At 38.7% G+C, this 17,599-nt stretch overlaps 1 protein-coding gene across 3 annotated transcripts in view; it reads right to left on the reverse strand.

Moving 5' to 3' along the window:
* Window positions 1–285: 285 nt before the first annotated feature.
* The window catches only part of WDR17 (WD repeat domain 17), a 68,780-nt gene continuing 51,466 nt past the window's right edge, over window positions 286–17,599 (reverse strand). For 2 of the 3 annotated variants that reach the window (XM_005145530.3, XM_034064815.1), the window contains 10 exons: window positions 14,876–14,975; window positions 13,450–13,589; window positions 11,035–11,055; window positions 9,537–9,648; window positions 8,664–8,805; window positions 8,472–8,574; window positions 7,467–7,568; window positions 2,464–2,559; window positions 2,097–2,280; window positions 286–405 (listed from right to left, as the gene is read on the reverse strand). In XM_005145530.3, the coding sequence (XP_005145587.2) occupies window positions 286–405; window positions 2,097–2,280; window positions 2,464–2,559; window positions 7,467–7,568; window positions 8,472–8,574; window positions 8,664–8,805; window positions 9,537–9,648; window positions 11,035–11,055; window positions 13,450–13,589; window positions 14,876–14,975 (1,120 nt within the window). The remainder of the gene's footprint in view (window positions 406–2,096; window positions 2,281–2,463; window positions 2,560–7,466; window positions 7,569–8,471; window positions 8,575–8,663; window positions 8,806–9,536; window positions 9,649–11,034; window positions 11,056–13,449; window positions 13,590–14,875; window positions 14,976–17,599) is intronic. The other variant, XM_034064816.1, reaches the window with a different exon arrangement.

The raw sequence follows: 17,599 nt of genomic DNA on the forward strand, positions 1-17,599 counted from the left end.
ATATGTCTGCATTGTCTGACAACATCATTCTTACTTAAAAAAAGACATGGCTGTCTATGTAGTTAGGACTTTCTTTGGATTCTTGAATAACTTTTTCTTTGGATTATCAACAAACTTTTGTATAGAAATCCTTTACTTATTCTCATTTTACAACTGTCAAAGTACAAATAATTTCCCTTCCAGAGGAGTCAACTGCCATCTTTCTGTCCTTTGACAAGGATGAAATCATTATTAACCCTCAGAGTGGCATTTTAAACACTACAAAGTACAGAGAAAAACACCTCATCAAAATGGGTTAAGTCGTACTCCTGTTCCTAGTGGTGAGAAAGGATTCACTTTGGCCCACATCAAAGCATCATTCAGTGAAATAGCAGATTTGCCATCTTCGAGGAAGAACACTGGACCCTGCACAGCAAAAATATTTGGGGAGGGAAATTAAAGTATACATGTATTGTGTAAAGCCTACCACAACAGCAAGCACATTTTGTTCTATCCAAGAAGAACATGAAAATCTGATTTACAGCTATCATCTACATTCATGCAAAAATTGTACCCCACCAACTTAAAGCTTTGGCAATAGTTACACATTATAAACTGAATGAACTTGTAATATTTCAAATTTGGAGACCCAATATTTCATAACCCTTAAGTTTTTAGTTTGGTTTTTAATAATTGTGGTATTTCATGTTTGGTAATTATTCCAGTGTTAAATTTAGCCTAAATTAGAAACTCAGGTAACATCTTTTTTTTTTTTTTCCCTTCAAAATACTGTACATATTTTATTGTGTCTGTCATTATCTGTGCTGGTCTGTGTGTTTCCCCATCTACCCAAAAAAAAAAAAAAGAAGCCTTCATGAATTGCTTGAAAGCATGAATTTTAGGGAATAATTTCAAATGCTCACTATGAAAAGGACAAAATACTAATTTATCTGATGGAAGAAGAGCTATTTGCTAGTTTCTTCATTCAACAATATATGGTCTCAAAGCTGCAATTCCATTTAAGTGCCTTCTAAAATAGTTACGTTCTCTGAACTTGCTACTTAAAATTAGTAAACCTACTCAATTAGGCTACTATACCTTAGTATTAGCGAAGAGATTTGTGAGCTGATCTGCATGGCTAAAGCAATGGCTCCTAATGTTCACTAATCCAGAAATAAGGATATTGTAGATGACAAGTTGATGACACCATATTTGCTATTCTTGTTGATTTGATTATGACAATGGCAGCTTTATGTGGCTCTTAGCAAATGCTGAGAGTACAGCATAGCCAGAGACCACTGGTCTAAAGTGGAAGTGTCGGCAGCAGGATTTTTTTAGACTTGATGGTGTGCAGTTGTGAATCTTGTTTACCTCAAAAATCCCTCTAGCATTTTGCAATCTCCAATTTCTGATTCAAAACTATCCCTCTTAATCCCTGAGCAACCCTGTTACTCTTTGAGCTGGCATCTTGTACTGGGCAGAGGAAACAGGCTCAGCCTCAGGTCAGACAGTAAATTCGTACTGAGGCACTGCCTGGAGACAGGAGCCTGAAAGCAGTATTTTCAGGCTGTGTCAATTTTCCCCTTATGAAAATGACAACATATACCAAAGAGGTATTAGAAGGACTAGTATGATTTGATCATAAAGCCCTATGTGAGTGATCAATAAATATATTTGAATATTTAGTCTAATATCTGGCTTTAATTAATCATGAATTACAAATTTTACAGTGTGCATTTCCATAATAATAAATACCAACAACAGAATAATGTTAGTATGTGGTTGAAGATACATAATTTCCTGGGTTTTTATTCAAGCTGTGGTGAGGCAGTAGGCAGTAAGTTAAATGCACTTTAGACAGAACATTTGGCAAAGAAAATCTTTTCTCAGGGAAATAAAAAGTTTTGCATTGGGAAACTGGGCAATTATTTGATTGGACAATTCTTTATGTAGCCGTTCTTCTACACCAGATGCCAGCACCTGTCCTCTTCTGCTACTGTGACAACAGGGAAAACATTTTTCTCCCAGATGACGGAAGGGACCTTAGATTTATGGCAAGCCCACAATTGATCAATGCTATCATTGAGAAAGAACACCTCAACTCTCTGAAACCATACCTGTATTCTTAGCCCCGTCAAACAAGAGATGTGAACATCTGAATGGCTAGGAAGATTTGATCCAGTGACGCAGTCTGGGCCAACCATTCCTTTCAGAGGCTCCTCTTGTATTCGTGATAGAAGTATGGAATACATCGTTCTCTGCGATTCAGATGGCGGAGTGCATGGCAATTCACTGGTAGGCCTATGAACAAGAGACTTTTTTTTTCAACTATACATCTTAGTTTGTGTTAGAAATTAACAGCCACAAAGTACTATTTTTTACATTCATATTTATATTTTAGAAAGGAAATAAACACTGTATTTACAACTTAACAGTTAAATACTAATAGTCTCATTGCTGGTAATTTTATATTATTCCACCTACTTGTTTAACTGAGTACAAGCTCTCCATGCATCTAGTTCCTCAGAAAGCTGTTCAATTTTCAAAGGCACAGATACTTCCCGTCTTTTCAAAAGCTGACTAAAAAAGAATGCAAGTAATTAAAGTCTAAATTAATTCTAACAACAGATATTTTCTTAGAAGAAAACCAAGACAGACAGCAGGAATATAAAACTATTGTTTATTTGATATAAAAATAAATTTATGAAAATAAATTGATCCTTCACAATAATCACTGCATTAAACCTTAGCAATATTAAATTACTAGATATAAAAGTATACATTTTAATTTAAGTTTGTTTTTAATTATCCCTATTTACTCCTTATCTAAGCTTATCTTTAATTAGCTTTGGTTTTTCTTTTCTTTGAGGCCTGTGGGAATTCTTAAAGAGCCAAGGCCACATAGCGAGCGATCCCGATACCCTGAGCCTTATTACTGTAAAATAAGAATATTCTTGGCAGGCATAGGCAAGGTCAATTGTCTTATTAGGCCTTTGAAATTTTCCACTGAAAACAGGCAGAGAATGACCTCTGCCAAGGTTGTAGTTTCTCACTGTATTTTTAGAGTAAGGTATTTAGTAGCAATTATAACAAGTTATACACATTAGTTTTGTAAACGGTAGTAACCTCTAGACTAACTAATTAGAGCTCAGTATCCAAGGCTGTTACATAAGAAACCTAAGGGTGTAAGGATATAAAAGGAGCACTGTATCTGAATAAACTTTGGCAATCACTTGATCACATTGATCGTCTCCGCGTTGTCTGTGACTCCTGCATCGACAGAGGCCATTCTTATTTTAAGGTTATATGCACTCTTATTTCTTAATAATGACAACTCTACTAAAATTAAGGACCCATTTTGCCTATGTGTAGCAGACATGATAAAAATACAGCTAGAGAAACACGGTTCGACACATGCTCTGAGACAGACTTGTTTCACCTGTTTACTGTGGAAAACAGTTTTAAAACCCCTGCAGTAAACAGCAAAATTGCATTTGCATTGGGATGCCTTAAAAAAGTCCAGCTTAGGCATGCAAGTGTCCACTAAGTTTAAGATGGGATGGAATCTAAGTTTATGAATCCTGAAAACTCGGCAATGTGAGGAAAAAAAATTAGAGCAGTATTGATCTGAGAAAAACTTACAGCTGACAGCCAAAGCATCACTTGCATTTCATGTTGCTGCTCTCCATAAATAAGTCTGATGACTCAGAAAAGCAAAAAAAAGTAAACAGACTTTTCCTTTTTCCCTATCCGCTCATCAAGTTTCAGAGATGTGTATGGCTAAAAGGAAAGGGGTGTTGTCAAGACATCTGATGGAGAGGAGTTGTGGGAATTCTTAAAGAGCCAAGGCCACGTAGTGAGTGATCCCGATACCCTGAGCCTTGTTACTGTAAAGTAAGAAGATTCTTGGCAGGCATAAGCAAGATTAATTGTCTTGTTAGGCCTCTGTAATTTTTCATGGAAAACGTGCAGAGAATGATCTCTGCCAAGGTTGTAGTTCCCACTGTATTTTTAGAGTGAGGTACTCGGAGGTGGAAGCCTCGGAATGGAGCATATGCTAAAAGGATTGTTGCTCTGGAGTAAGGAGTTAATTGTGGGAGTCGGTGAAGCTTTTAATCTCGAGACTTGGGAGAAAATTACTAAGGAAGAAGCCTCTGGTTTATGGATGTTTTCAGTCCTTCTTAAGGTGGAGGGAGCAACCTTTAAAGAGACAGACTTAAAGTTAATGCTGAAATGACTGACGACACATTACCCAGAGATTGATGAGTCTACCAGACTTGAGATGTCTTTGTGGAATGAGGCAGGAGTTAAACTGTGGAATGCAGCCACGAAAGGCAATGACACTGTGAAAGGTTTGTTAGTCATTTGGAGAACTGTTTTAGAGACATTAACGTCAAAAAATGAGATCATGGAGACCAGTACGTCCCTCCTCCTCGAACCACCGCTGGTTGCCACCGCGGCAGTGAAGATTAAGGACGGGGACGAAGATGATCCTTTCAACCCGGGTCCTATTCACCCCGACACCGAGCCTGTGCACGTTCATCAGTTTGCTGTTACTGCTCCTGAGATTGACGCCTGATAATGCCAATGCTGACCTGGATAGTCCTTTTGACCTGGAGCCTATTCATCCGGAAAAGAAGCCTGATTTATATCCCCCAGATCCTCATGATAAATGGGCAACTGTAAAGGGAGAAGCGAGACGGGTGGGAGATGCAGATGTATTGCACGGTTTCCCGTGGTGTGTGTGCTTTCCACCTGAGATGGGAAGGTCTCTTGTATGCTCTTATCAGGTGTATCAGGCAGAATGTGTCAGACTGTGGACTTGGGACCCCATATACAACTCCTTTGATACAGTCTCTCTGTGATACTCATGTACTAGAAGTTGGTAAATGTAAGTATGTCCATGTTTCTATCAACCCTTGGAAACCTATATAGATATTGCTGGCCACTTCTTCTGACATAGGCTGACCACCTGTGTCGGGATGAGTGTGCATTTTGGTCAGTATAAAAGCCCAAGTCTCATGTGATGTGAGGGAGGCAGAGCCTCTGTGGGGACGCCCGCTAAGACTGAGCCTGCCACCTTGCACTACAATGATGCTTCTTGGAGCTGTTTTCTTGATAGTCTTTACAGGATCTTTGTGCCATTCTCTGCATGTGGGACTGTGTAGAGGGAGTAATGATTGTCTGGATTTTGTGTTTCAAATATTGTAGTTGTGTGGAGTACGCTTGTGGGATCCCATATGTGCGTGTGTGTGTGTGTATTGAGGGCAGATGGTATTCTGTGTATTTTCGCTGTCGGGTTCATGTAAAAGTTTTTAACAGGTAGCAGTTTAACATTTCAGGCAAGAAAGAGTTAATGCAAAAGTGTGGCAGGAATTTATGGTTGCTGCTGCCAAGCAGGCAGGAATTTATGGTTGCTGCTGCCTAGCAGGCAGGCGCTGTACCTGCTGCCTAGCAGGCAGGTATTTATAGCTGTTGCCCAGCAGGCCAGCATTTGTAGCTGCTTAAAGCAGGGTGAGCGACTTTTGAAAAAAGTTTGGTACCCATGTTCAGATGACGCTGCCCTCCAATTCGGCTCCCAGTGCCCCCCCGGGTTGAATGGCCGGGGTGGACACTGGAGCCGAGGAGTGGGAAAAAGAAAAGTATTGGGGCAGTTTGTAACCTGGGGGCAAATCTAAGACTTGGAGGAGCAGTTCAGTTGAAAGGAGAACTGCTAGCAGAAGAAGCTGTAAAGGGTATCTGGATCGCTCAAAAACAAAAAGGGGCTTTTGTGGGAATTCTTAAAGAGCCAAGGCCACATAGCGAGCGATCCCGATACCCTGAGCCTTATTACTGTAAAGTAAGAAGATTCTTGGCAGGCATAAGCAAGGTCAATTGTCTTGTTAGGACTTAAATTTTTCACTGAAAACGTGCAGAGAATGATCTCTGCCAAGGTTGTAGTTTCTCACTGTATTTTTAGAGTAAGGTATTTAGTAGCAATTATAACAAGTTATAAACATTAACTTTGTAAACGGTAGTAACCTCTGGACTAACCAATTAGAGCCCAGTATCCAAGGCTGTTACATAAGAAACCTAAGGGTGTAAGGGTATAAAAGGACCACTGTATTTGAATAAACTTTGGCAATCGCTTAATCACATTGATCGTCTCTGCGTTGTCCATGACTCCTGCGTCAAGAAGGAGCCAAAGAAAAGGGGTAAACACACAGTTCTAAGACATGATAAATTTATGTTAATTATTCTTGTTGGGCAATTCTAATAAACTAGCAGGAGATGTAGAAAAAGTCACAATTCTATTAAGGTGTGAAAGGATTAGACAACATATATGTAAAATTTATTATTGATGAAGAGATAAATGAGCAAAATTGTCAACAAAATTACAGTGGTTAGACAGAGTAGCCAGTGGAGCCACAACAGCAAGAACAGTGCCAACACAGCTTGCACTATAAAATCAGTGACATCTTGGAGCTGACTTTGCTATCCAGCAAGTCAGGCAACAATACCAAAAAGATTTGACAGTCCCAAACTTTGAGGGAGAAATAGAAGTTAGTCAGCTGGAGAGTAGCATTGTTACCAAACCAGTCAGGAAGACTAAGCAATCCTGATTATACTCTGAGGAAGAAATACTGAAGTATTGTATATAAGCCTATTTTATTTACCAGATAAGATAAAGATTATTGATTGTAATCTTTCTCCTTCTAAGTCTGAGTATGGTCAGGTCATGTTAAATGTATCAAGTGAAATCATGCGGGTCAGATTGAGTAGGGTCAAGTGGATTATGCCAAGCCACACTGGTCTGGGCCAAGCCAAGTGGTCCAAGTTGGATCACATCAAGTGGATTGGGTAAGATCAAACCAACTAAATTGATATCAACTAGGTAAGATCAAGTCAACTGGGTCAGGCTGGGCTGGTTCAAGTCAGTCAGACCTAGTCAGGTACACCTAGATAGATGACTGGTTGGGGATGAGCCGGGCCAAGTGGGCAGCACCAGGCCAGTTCAAGTATATTAATACCTGAGAGTATTAGCTGAGTAACAGAAAGTCAGATCAGGTTTCTTGGTGGGAATTAAGCTAGTACCCAGTCATGAACTCTAAATTCAAAGCTTGTCCTTGTTGCTACTGAGGAAGTTTTGGTAAATGGTCTACACATAGATATAAAATTAGAACTGTTACCATCAACATACACCCATGTATGGAGCTAATGCTGAATACTCATCTACTTCTAAACATTTTTTTTCTTAGAGAATTGAGAGTTTGACTGAAATCCAGTATTCATAACTTGTTTCATTACCTCAGAAATTTCTACATGTATAATTCATAAAGAAAATAAGAAAGGTTCTATATTCAGGCTTTGGTATACCCTTATAAGAGACCTGTGAACATTTGGGTTTTTTTCTGGGGGGATGTGTAGTGTGAAAGAAGTGGGGATAATATATAGCATACATCATAATAGGGACAGATTTCTCAGTGTTACTGAAAACACAGTATTACCTTGTATACTCATAAAGTGCAGGTACAATGCTATTGTACTGTCTTCTGATAGCAAGCAAAGCACCAATGTAACCACATAAAATCAGCAACTCATTCCGAAATCTGTAAACAGACCAAATATTAATCATGAATAACAACAAGCATTTGCAAAAACATAAGGATACTCATATTCAAATTATAATCATGAAACCTAATTTACCCATCCATCTTTTGTGGAGAATCTATGTTTGCTGATTATGCTTACTTTCTGTGTGACATAATTGGTAAAACAGACTCCATCTGCTTTATATTGATTTCAATTATTAAATTTTAAATAGCATGTACAACACATAGGTATTAAGCACAATAATGTGAAGTTACAAAATCAACATCACTCAAACCTTTCAGTAAATTTTAAATGTAAATAAAATTGTCCTATTTATTAGTGTGGACTATTCAGTTTTGCCGAGTTTCCCCACAGGCCACAGTTAAGCTTTTTGCTCCTTTAGTTCTTCACAAGTACACCTGTGCAGGCACCCCGGCCCAACTTTGATCACCTGTCATAAAGGTGAACCACAGCCATCCAATTACTTTAGAGTTAATTTTGAGAGTGGTAGCTCAGATTTCCTTAACCCTTTGACATTAAAACCTGTATTATGTGTGGTATCCACTGCTCTTTTTCCTCAGAAAACTGAAACCAGAGTGAGATTCTTCTGATCAAAGTGAGATTCTTCAGATATGACCAACATTGATTCATCTATTATAAATGTCCTGCAGAAGAAGTGAAATATCTTTTTAATTCCTGTTAAACACTGAAAATTTAGGAAAATTCCATGTTCTATTCTCCAGATTTGGAACTAGCCTGATTGCTGAATTTTATTTTTTTTTACCTCTTCTGATAAACAAAAAAATTATACCAAGTGTGCACCTATATTTTAATATAATTATAATTTATAGTATATTTATAATTGCAAACATCTCTTTTAATGGAAACTCCACTTTTATAAGTAAAGAAAATATACTCACTCACTACATTTATGCAACGCTAATCGTTCAGTGCGTATATAACTTAGAAGATCAAGATATGGACAGATGGAATCTAAAGTCCAGTCTGAGCCCCAAAGTTGCTCTGTTGAAAAACAGAAATAAAAGATACCTCAGGAGGCAAGCTATACAATTGACTTATGCGTTAAAAGATTTCTTCACCCAAACACCTACCTTTCACATACTGAATGCCAATAGGGAGAGCCTTTTCAGGTTCTGTGCTTAATAGATAGTATTTTATAGTTTCAAATATATCCCCATCAGCCTGAATTGTCTCTGCCAACCTCATACATTCTTCTACATCAGGAAGATTACACTGGAAAACAAAGATTTTGCCAAAGAATTATTGTAGTGTTCAAAGAGTTCTCTAAGATGCCAAGAAATACTGAAGTTTGCACATAGCAATAAGATCAAACTCTCTGAAAGAAGAGTCATTGTTTGAAGGACAAACTGAATATTATGCACATTATGCAAGCCATCTAGAGCAGAGAACACCACAGGAGAAGGGTCTCTAATTTTAATTTAAGCACTATCAGTTTCCATTGCTAATGTTGTTTCTGTTTGTTTTTTTAAAAAACTTTTTATTACTGCTTAATAGATTTGCAGTCTGAGTTGAACCTTAAGGTCATTCATGGAGCAGACCCTGCTGCTGCTGAAGAGGAAAAGGGGCATTTAAGGAGATAACAGACAAGATGAAAACCAATTCAGGATAGTACAGAAAGTTGATCTGCCAAGACATAATTAGGCTGCACTTCAGTGATGAGGAGGTTATAAATCTGAAGACCATAACCTATTTCAGGAAGTAACCTCTGTCATGGAAAGACTGCACAAAGAGTAGAATTAAAGAATTAAAGTTCTTGTGCAATACTGAAAATAAAGTCAGTTAAGGCTAAAAGAGAAAAAAAAAAAAAGATATGCAAAAAAGGGTAGGACCGTTAGTGACAAATTTACCCAACAGATTTATTTGACCCTAAGTTTTCTAAAATCTGTAAACAAAGCAATACATAATCTCTTGTTAGTATTCAGGCAAATTCTTTTTCATTGTACCTTTTCATGCAGGTCATTTATCTCTTCTGTGCATCCAGGATAAAAAGCACATAGTTTTGCTAACTGCAATTTATTATCAGGAATCATCATAAGAAGATCAACTGCTAAATCCCTGCACAAAGAAAAGATGATATATAGTTATTCTTGACAGTTTGTAATAGGAGGAAACTGTTTTCTCTTTTACATTACTTTTAGAAATAAGTATTTACTGGAAAAAAAAATCCAGAGAAGAGCAGAAGAGCAGAAACAACCTCAGTCTCCAAGACTATTTTCGTGCAATAAATGAGGCTTTATTTTGAGTAGTCGTGAGTTAATTCTCTGTTGCTTTAGTTCATTGAATTAAAGAACTGTGCAGCCTAAAGCATCAGAACCACCTCAAAGTGCGAAGGAAGAATATGTGAGCAGGGATGGGAAGGGAAAGTAGGACCCATCCAGTCTTGAAAGAAGGAAAGATGTTTATGTGGCTCTGTCATGAAACCATCCTCAAACTTTAAGGATTCTAGAACTTCACAGCATCACCATAAAGCATCTCTTAGTCATCCAGAATGGCTAGTGCTCCTATGACATTACAAAAGAGATTATACATGAAAATTGTGTTTTAGAAAACTGACATTTCTGAAGCACTCCTAACTTTTTACCATTGTTACTCCCTCCCTGTCGTGGTTTAAACTAAATCTGCACAGTTCCCCCTTTGCTTCCCCTTCCCCCCCCCTCACCTTCCCACTCCCGGAGGGATGGGAAGAAGAGCTGGAGGAATACAACTCCCACGGATTGAGGTAAAATCAGTCCAGCAATTAAGGTATAACACAAATCACTACTGCTACCACTAACAAATCAATGTTAGAGGAAATAAACAGGGAGAGAGAATACGATATCACCCGCCGACATGAGCCCAGCCCGGAAGAGAGAGCTAACCCCTCCCCTCCTGGCCAGCTTCCAGTTCCCTCTCCGAGCCCAGCCCGGAGGAGATTTAACCCCTTCCCTTCCGACCAGTTTCCAGTCCCCTCCCCGAGCAGGACGTGCTGTGGTATGGAATACCTCCCCGACTAGCCCAGACCAGGCGCCCTATCTCTCCTTCCTCCCTGGCAGAGCATGAGCTACTGCTGAACCCATGACACTCCCTGACACAACAAGCAACTGAGGGAAAAAAAAATATTATGTTTTGAAATAATTAAATTACTCTGCTGAGCTTTTAATAACTTTATGCTGGTTGTTCTGTGACTTCTGTTCATGTAGGCATCATTTCTCCTGTGACCCAAAAGACTGACTTGACTCTGTGTAAGGCATAAAGCTCCTACTGAATTCCCCTGGATGTTAGGATGTGGTCTTTGGCTTAAAAATGTTTGAATAAGCTACTGTCCAACATTTCCAGCTGCTTTCTATCCACTTTCAATTTCATTGATTGCACTTAAAAAATTAGAACACTTAGTTTAAGCTCATTCTTAGCATTAGTAAAGTCAAATATTTCGAAATCTCTTTTGATAAACAAACAAAATACCTGTATCCAAGTGATTGAAAGCTAAAAAAGAAGACATTGAAACAGTAATGAACAAAACTTTGGTTTGTATTCTTAATTTACAAAGGAAAAATCTAACAGAAAATAATTAAACTACAACAGCAAATCTAAGGGTCAGGTTAACTGACCTTAACAACAAAAAAATAGCTTTCCAGTACCTTTTGACAACCTAAAGAAGCTAATGCCACAAGGTCTTTGGAAAACCCGTTATATTATTACCATGCAAAAAACACTTTTCCAAGTTACAGAAAGGCTTTTTCAGTATATAGAATATTTCACAAGCTTTTAAACTATTTTCAAGATCAGTTACTCACATGGACTTATCTTCATAGGCAACTTAAACTTTTTTAAAAACTAACAGAAATTTTTCAGCCAAAAGCATGAAAACAAATATTTATTAAAGAAAAAAATATCTAAAGCCCTCATATAATGCCCTACAAATGGTGTTACCTGGAGTTTTTAAGAATCAAACTGAAAACACAATCAGTATAAGGAACAAAATCAGGTGGCTGAATCTGCATATGTGGAATTCAGTGTCTTCAGTAAAATACTGTTAGCCTTCTGAATAGCAGAAGGTTGATTTTAACCATATTTAGATGCTAAGCACAAATGAAATGAAAACACTGTTCTTAAACACTCACACATTTTCCCAAGGCTGTAGATTGGGAAAGATGTGGAAGGGCATGGATTTTTAGTTTGCTTTTTTTGTTTTGATTTTATATTTTAGAGCATTTCTATAAAAACAAACAAACAAAAACTCCATACCACCAAACTCCAAAATACATTTCACCAATAACTGATTTCATTATTAACCCATTAAGGTCCTTTTGGTATTCCTTTAGGTGTCTACAATTAAGTGTGTCTCTACAATGGAATGTTGATGGATATCCCTAAGCATAACAGCTAATAAAAACAAAAAGGGAGCCCTTCAATATCAGAGGCCCTTGAACTCAAGCTTCCCCATACATGAACTTATACATACAGTGGCCCAAGTGGTATTATGTTGTGCCAGTATCTCTTTATTACAGAATATGAAGAGATGCAGGATTCTCTAACCTTTTCCTACAGAACAAAAAAATATGGTGTAATAGCTGCAAATCAGAATGCAGGACTGCAGGGTATAGCTGTAATAAGTATTCAGCATAGCATGTGAAACCCACTGAAAAATCCAAATGTAAACTTAGGCAATATGCAGTTTTATCATGTGTACCCATGTAGACTTCAGTGTACACATTAGTAAGTTTGCAGAAGCTTTACGTACATACGCATAAATACCATACTATTATTTGTCATACACTGAGATCAGAACTAGCTTTTGTTATGCAACTGGAAAAAATATACACTGTTTTTCTTAACTCTATACCTAGTGCTTCCTATCAGAGGCTACATAAAAATCACTCTCCACAATGAAGGCAGGGAAATCAGAGGAAGAGCTTCAGAGACTTTAAAGGCTGCAGAATGGAATTTACAAAAGAACCCTGTTAGAACTGGTGCAATGCAGAAATGCTAGATCATTGTAAAACCAAAGCAGCACATAATCCATTTCTTATTTTATCTTTTTCTAAAATACTTTTCATTGTCTAAGGCAGCCTAAAAGCTTTGTAAAGGTGAGTACCTCTAGGTTTCTCTTAAGTACTTAAGCACATAATCCTGTAGCAGAAAAATTGATGCTTAATTGCAGTATCTGTTTATACACACACTTTCTATGAAATGTTAATTCTGAAACAGCTGTACAGATGCCAAATATACCTTAGAAAGATTTCCTGCTTTTCACTGGTACACAAAAACACAGACCAAAACTGTCTCCTCCAAAGTAAAACCACTACCAGAAGGAAAAGAAAATTTAACAAAGTTTCCCCTATATGCAACAGATAAATTACTTACTCCTGCAGAATTAAATAGTAATCCCATTTTATCCTTACATCTTGTTAGCTATCTTGTATTCCTGAAACCAATATAAAATAATTCCTCACCCTCATAGATTTTTAGATTTTTCAATCAAACACTTAAAAATCACCTCACAGAACCCACTTAAGCTTCTGTTCTTTTTGACTTTTTAATTCAATTGTAGTTTTAGTTCGTCAAAAAAAGTCATTTTTACTCAGTACACACTAGGAATTGCAATGCTACCTATTGCTCAAGTATCTAGGATTTCTTTTTCAGTGGGTTTCATACCATGTTTGACAATGATTCTTCTCTCATTTATACCACATACAATGTATTTTGAGATTAAAGAATAACATTTGCATACGCTGTACTTCAAAGGTCTAATACAGCAATTCTTATTGAACCTACCCATGGTAGTTTGGTGTCTATAAAACTTTCAGTATGAAACACCTTTATTATTTTGTTGGGGGCGGGGGGAAAGAAATCGTTTTAGGATTAAGAAATTCTTACCATGTTGTTACTGTCATACATTTTCTTGCTAGTAATTCTAGGGCATAATGTGTTGCTTGTGCTGCACTTTCCCCTAAGACAGTACCCACACTGATTGCCAGCTCCAGTTCATTTCCACGAATCAGGTTTGCCATCGCAAGCTTGTTCAATGAAAAAATCAAATCATCAAGGGACACAAGCATTTTTGGGGATTCACCATGTTGAGCATATGACATTCACTTATGAGACTGCTTTTTACAGAAGTACAAAATAGGCATTAATTAAAGCAACTCTATATATAATTTGGGTCTCTTAAATGAGTAAATAATTGTGCACCATGTGTTAATCAGTTTATAAATAACCAAATAGATTTACTTTAGTGGAACCTTTTTTTATTCAACCAAAAATATTACATAAATATTATACCTAAGAAACATGACAATTCCTTCTAGTCTTAAGTAAGGACACTAGGTTTCACAGCACATATTTCCTCTCTTCTGATGAAAGAAGATTCAAAAAACTCAAAACCAAACAAACAAAAAAATAAACCAACTAAGAACTCTCCTGTTCTTACCCTCTCTCGTCAGCTGGAGTTGCTGATAGGCACAGCAGGATATTAAACAGAAAGAAACTACACAATGACTTGAAATACGTCTATTTTGAAATACAGGCAATGATGGATTATTGCTTTCTCTCTTAACAGCCCATTATGACGGATTTTACTCATTTGGAGGGATAGAAGAGGAAAAACATTGAGACAGCAACAACAAAATCTAGGGAGAATAAGGGGAAGAAACTATTTTTAAAACTACAAAAAGAGAGAGAAAATTCTAATTAAAAGTTTCCTATGTGTCACTGGTTCCTACATAGATTTCTTCCTACAGTGGTGAGGCACTGGAACACATTGCCCAAGGAAGTATGAATGCCGCATCCCTGGCAATGTTCAAGGCCAAGCTGGACAGGGCTTTGGGGCAATGTGGTCTAGTGGAAGGTGTCTATACCCATGGCAGGGGGGTTGGAACTAGATGACCTTAAAGTCCTTTCCAACCCTAACTATTCTATAAGGTAGAGACTGCATCAAGATAAAGTTCCAGTTCTGAATGGGTCTTTTCAGTCACTGTAAAAAGTAATACTTTTATGTATATGTATATATGTAAACTACCTAGGTACCTTATATTTTCTAATATAACAAGATACTATATATGTGAAAATAGAGTAATAAAATGCTACTTCCTGTACATGAGGGAAATTTTGAATTTAATGGAATCAGGGATATTGCAAGGATCAAACTCTATAAATTTGTAGAAAGCAAACACCAAGAATAAGTAACACATTTTAGAATGTGGTACATATATTTTAAAAAATAATTAACATGTGGAGATATACAAAGGAAATCAATGTTGGCCTTTCCAAGGCCCTTCCACTTAAAAGAGAATAAAAAAATTACCTCTATATTTTCAACAGCCAGATGGCAACATGCTGCAAGCACTGCATGGCCATCCTGGAAATACCATTCTGCCAGTTCTTTACTGACCTTGTGCAGAAGCCTGCAAGAACAAAATGTGAATTATGCAAGGTTACTTTAAGGCTGGAGTTCTGTTCTTAATTTATGTACAAATCACCATGTCTGTTTCTGTACCCTAAACTTTCACTTTGTCTTACAGAAAATTATACCACTAGCTTTAGAAATGCAATCAGTTTGAGCTTCAGCCACCACTTATATTGCTGCACATTCAAGTGGGTGAGCTTCCCAAAATCTACTTCACTATGGAAATATCTCTTCATATTGACAGAAGAGAAACCAATATTTGGACATTCATGCTGTACCTGTGAACTCTGCAGAAGTATATCTCCATTTGCTCAAAAACTGTACATGTAAATGAAATAACTACACAACTTCTAAGCTGCTTTTGTTACTACAAACATAACTTGATAATGTAAGTTATGTAAGTTAGGTTATTGAGCACCATTCTAAGCAAGGAGAGATGCATGTTTCCTTTTACGGGCACATACAATGAGAATATGGCCATTAGCATACACTGTCAGAAATATCACTGATGATAAACAGTAAAAGCATCAGGAGAAGATGCATAAAATATAGGGTGTCACATATATTTGTTAAACACAGAATCACAGAATAGTTATGGTTGGAAAGGACCTTAAGATCATCTAGTTCCAACCCCCCTGCCATGGCCAGGGACACCTCACACTAAACCATATCACCCAAGGCTTCATCCAACCTGGCCTTGAACACTGCCAGGGATGGAGCATTCACAACCTCCCTGGGCAACCCATTCCAGTATCTCACCACCCTTACAGTAAAGAATTTGTTCCTTATATCCAATCAAACCTCCCCTATTTAAGTTTCAATCCATTACCCCTTGTCCTATCACTACAGTCCCTGATGAATAGTCCCTCACCAGCATCCCTGTAGGCCCCCTTCAGGCACTGGAAGGCTGCTATGAAATCTCCATGCAGCCTTCTCTTCTCCAGGCTGAACAGCCCCAACTTTCTCAACCTGTCTTCATATGGGAGGTGCTCCAGTCCCCTGATCATCCTCGTGGTCCTCCTCTGGACTTGTTCCAACAGTTCCATGTCCTTTTTATGTTGAGGACACCAGAACTGCACACAGTACTCCAAGTGAGGTCTCACAAGAGCAGAGTGGAGGGGCAAGATCTCCTCCTTCGACCTGCTGGTCACACTTCTTTTGATGCAGCCCAGAATATGGCTCACTTTCTGGGCTGCAAGCACACACTGCTGGCTCATGTTCATTTTCTCATAGCCCAACACCCCCAAGTCCTTGTCCACAGGGCTGCTCTGAATTTCCTTTTTGCCCAACCTGTAGCTGTGTCTGGGATTGTTTTGACCCAGGTGCAGGACCTTGCACTTGTCATGGTTAAACTTCATGAGTTTGGCATCATCCCACCTCACAAATGTGTCAAGGTCCCTCTGGATGGCATTCCTTCCCTCCCGCGTATCAACAACCACACAGCTTGGCGTCATTGGCAAACTTGCTGAGGGCACACTCAATCCCACTGTCCATGTCAGTGACAAAGATGTTAAACAAACCAGTCCCAATACTGATCCCTGAGGGACACCACACATTACTGGTCTCCAGCCAGACATTGAGCCGTTGACCACAACTCTTTGCATGTGGCCATACAGCCAGTTCTTTATCCACCGAGTGGTCCACCTATCAAACTGATGTCTCTCCAATTTAGAGACAAGGATGTCGTGTGGTACAGTGTTGAACGCTTTGCAAAAATCCAGGTAGATGACATCAACTGCTCCACCCCTGTCCATCACTTCTGTAGCCACGTCATAGAAGGCCACCAAATTGGTCAGGCAGGATTTCCCCCTAATGAAGCCATGCTGGCTGTCACCAAGCACCAGGAGAATCTGCATCACTTTTTGTGGTTTTGGGGTCAGTTTTGGGTGCTGTTGGAGCTGTTTTGGGTGCTGCTGAAGGGGAGGATGGAGGGGATGAATTACAGATGAGTCAGTCTCACCTCTGTGCCTGGAAAAATCTTGGAGCAGATTCTCCTGGTAGGCATGCTAGGGCATATGAAAAACAACAAGGTGCTTGGTGACAGCCAGCATGGCTTCACTAGGGGAAAATCCTGCCTGACCAACTTGGTGGCCTTCTATGACGGGGCCACAAAAGTGATGGACAGGGGTGGAGCAGTTGATGTCATCTACCTGGACTTGTGCAAAGCGTTCAACACTGTCCCACACGACATCCTAGTCTCTAAATTGGAGTGTCATCAATTTGATAGGTGGACCACTTGGTGGATAAAGAACAGGCTGGATAGTCACACTCAAAGAGTTGTGGTCAACGATTCAATGTCTGGCTGGAGACCAGTAACAAGTGGTGTCCCTCAGGGATTAGCGTTAGGACTGGTCTTGTTTAACATCTTTGTCGCTGACATGGACAGTGGGATTGAGTGCGCTCTCAGCAAGTTTGCTGATGACACCAAGCTGTGTGGTTCCGTTGATACGCGGGAGGGAAGGAATGCCATCCAGAGGGACCTTGACATGCTTGTGAGGTGGGATGATGCCAACCTCATGAAGTTTAACCATGCCAAGTGCAAGGTCCTACACCTGGGTCAAAACAATCCCAGACACAGCTACAGGTTGGGCAAAAGGAAATTCAGAGCAGCCCTGTGGAGAA

Source organism: Melopsittacus undulatus, chromosome 7 (genome assembly GCF_012275295.1).
Source record: "Melopsittacus undulatus isolate bMelUnd1 chromosome 7, bMelUnd1.mat.Z, whole genome shotgun sequence".
Classification (NCBI taxonomy): Eukaryota; Metazoa; Chordata; class Aves; order Psittaciformes; family Psittaculidae; genus Melopsittacus; species Melopsittacus undulatus.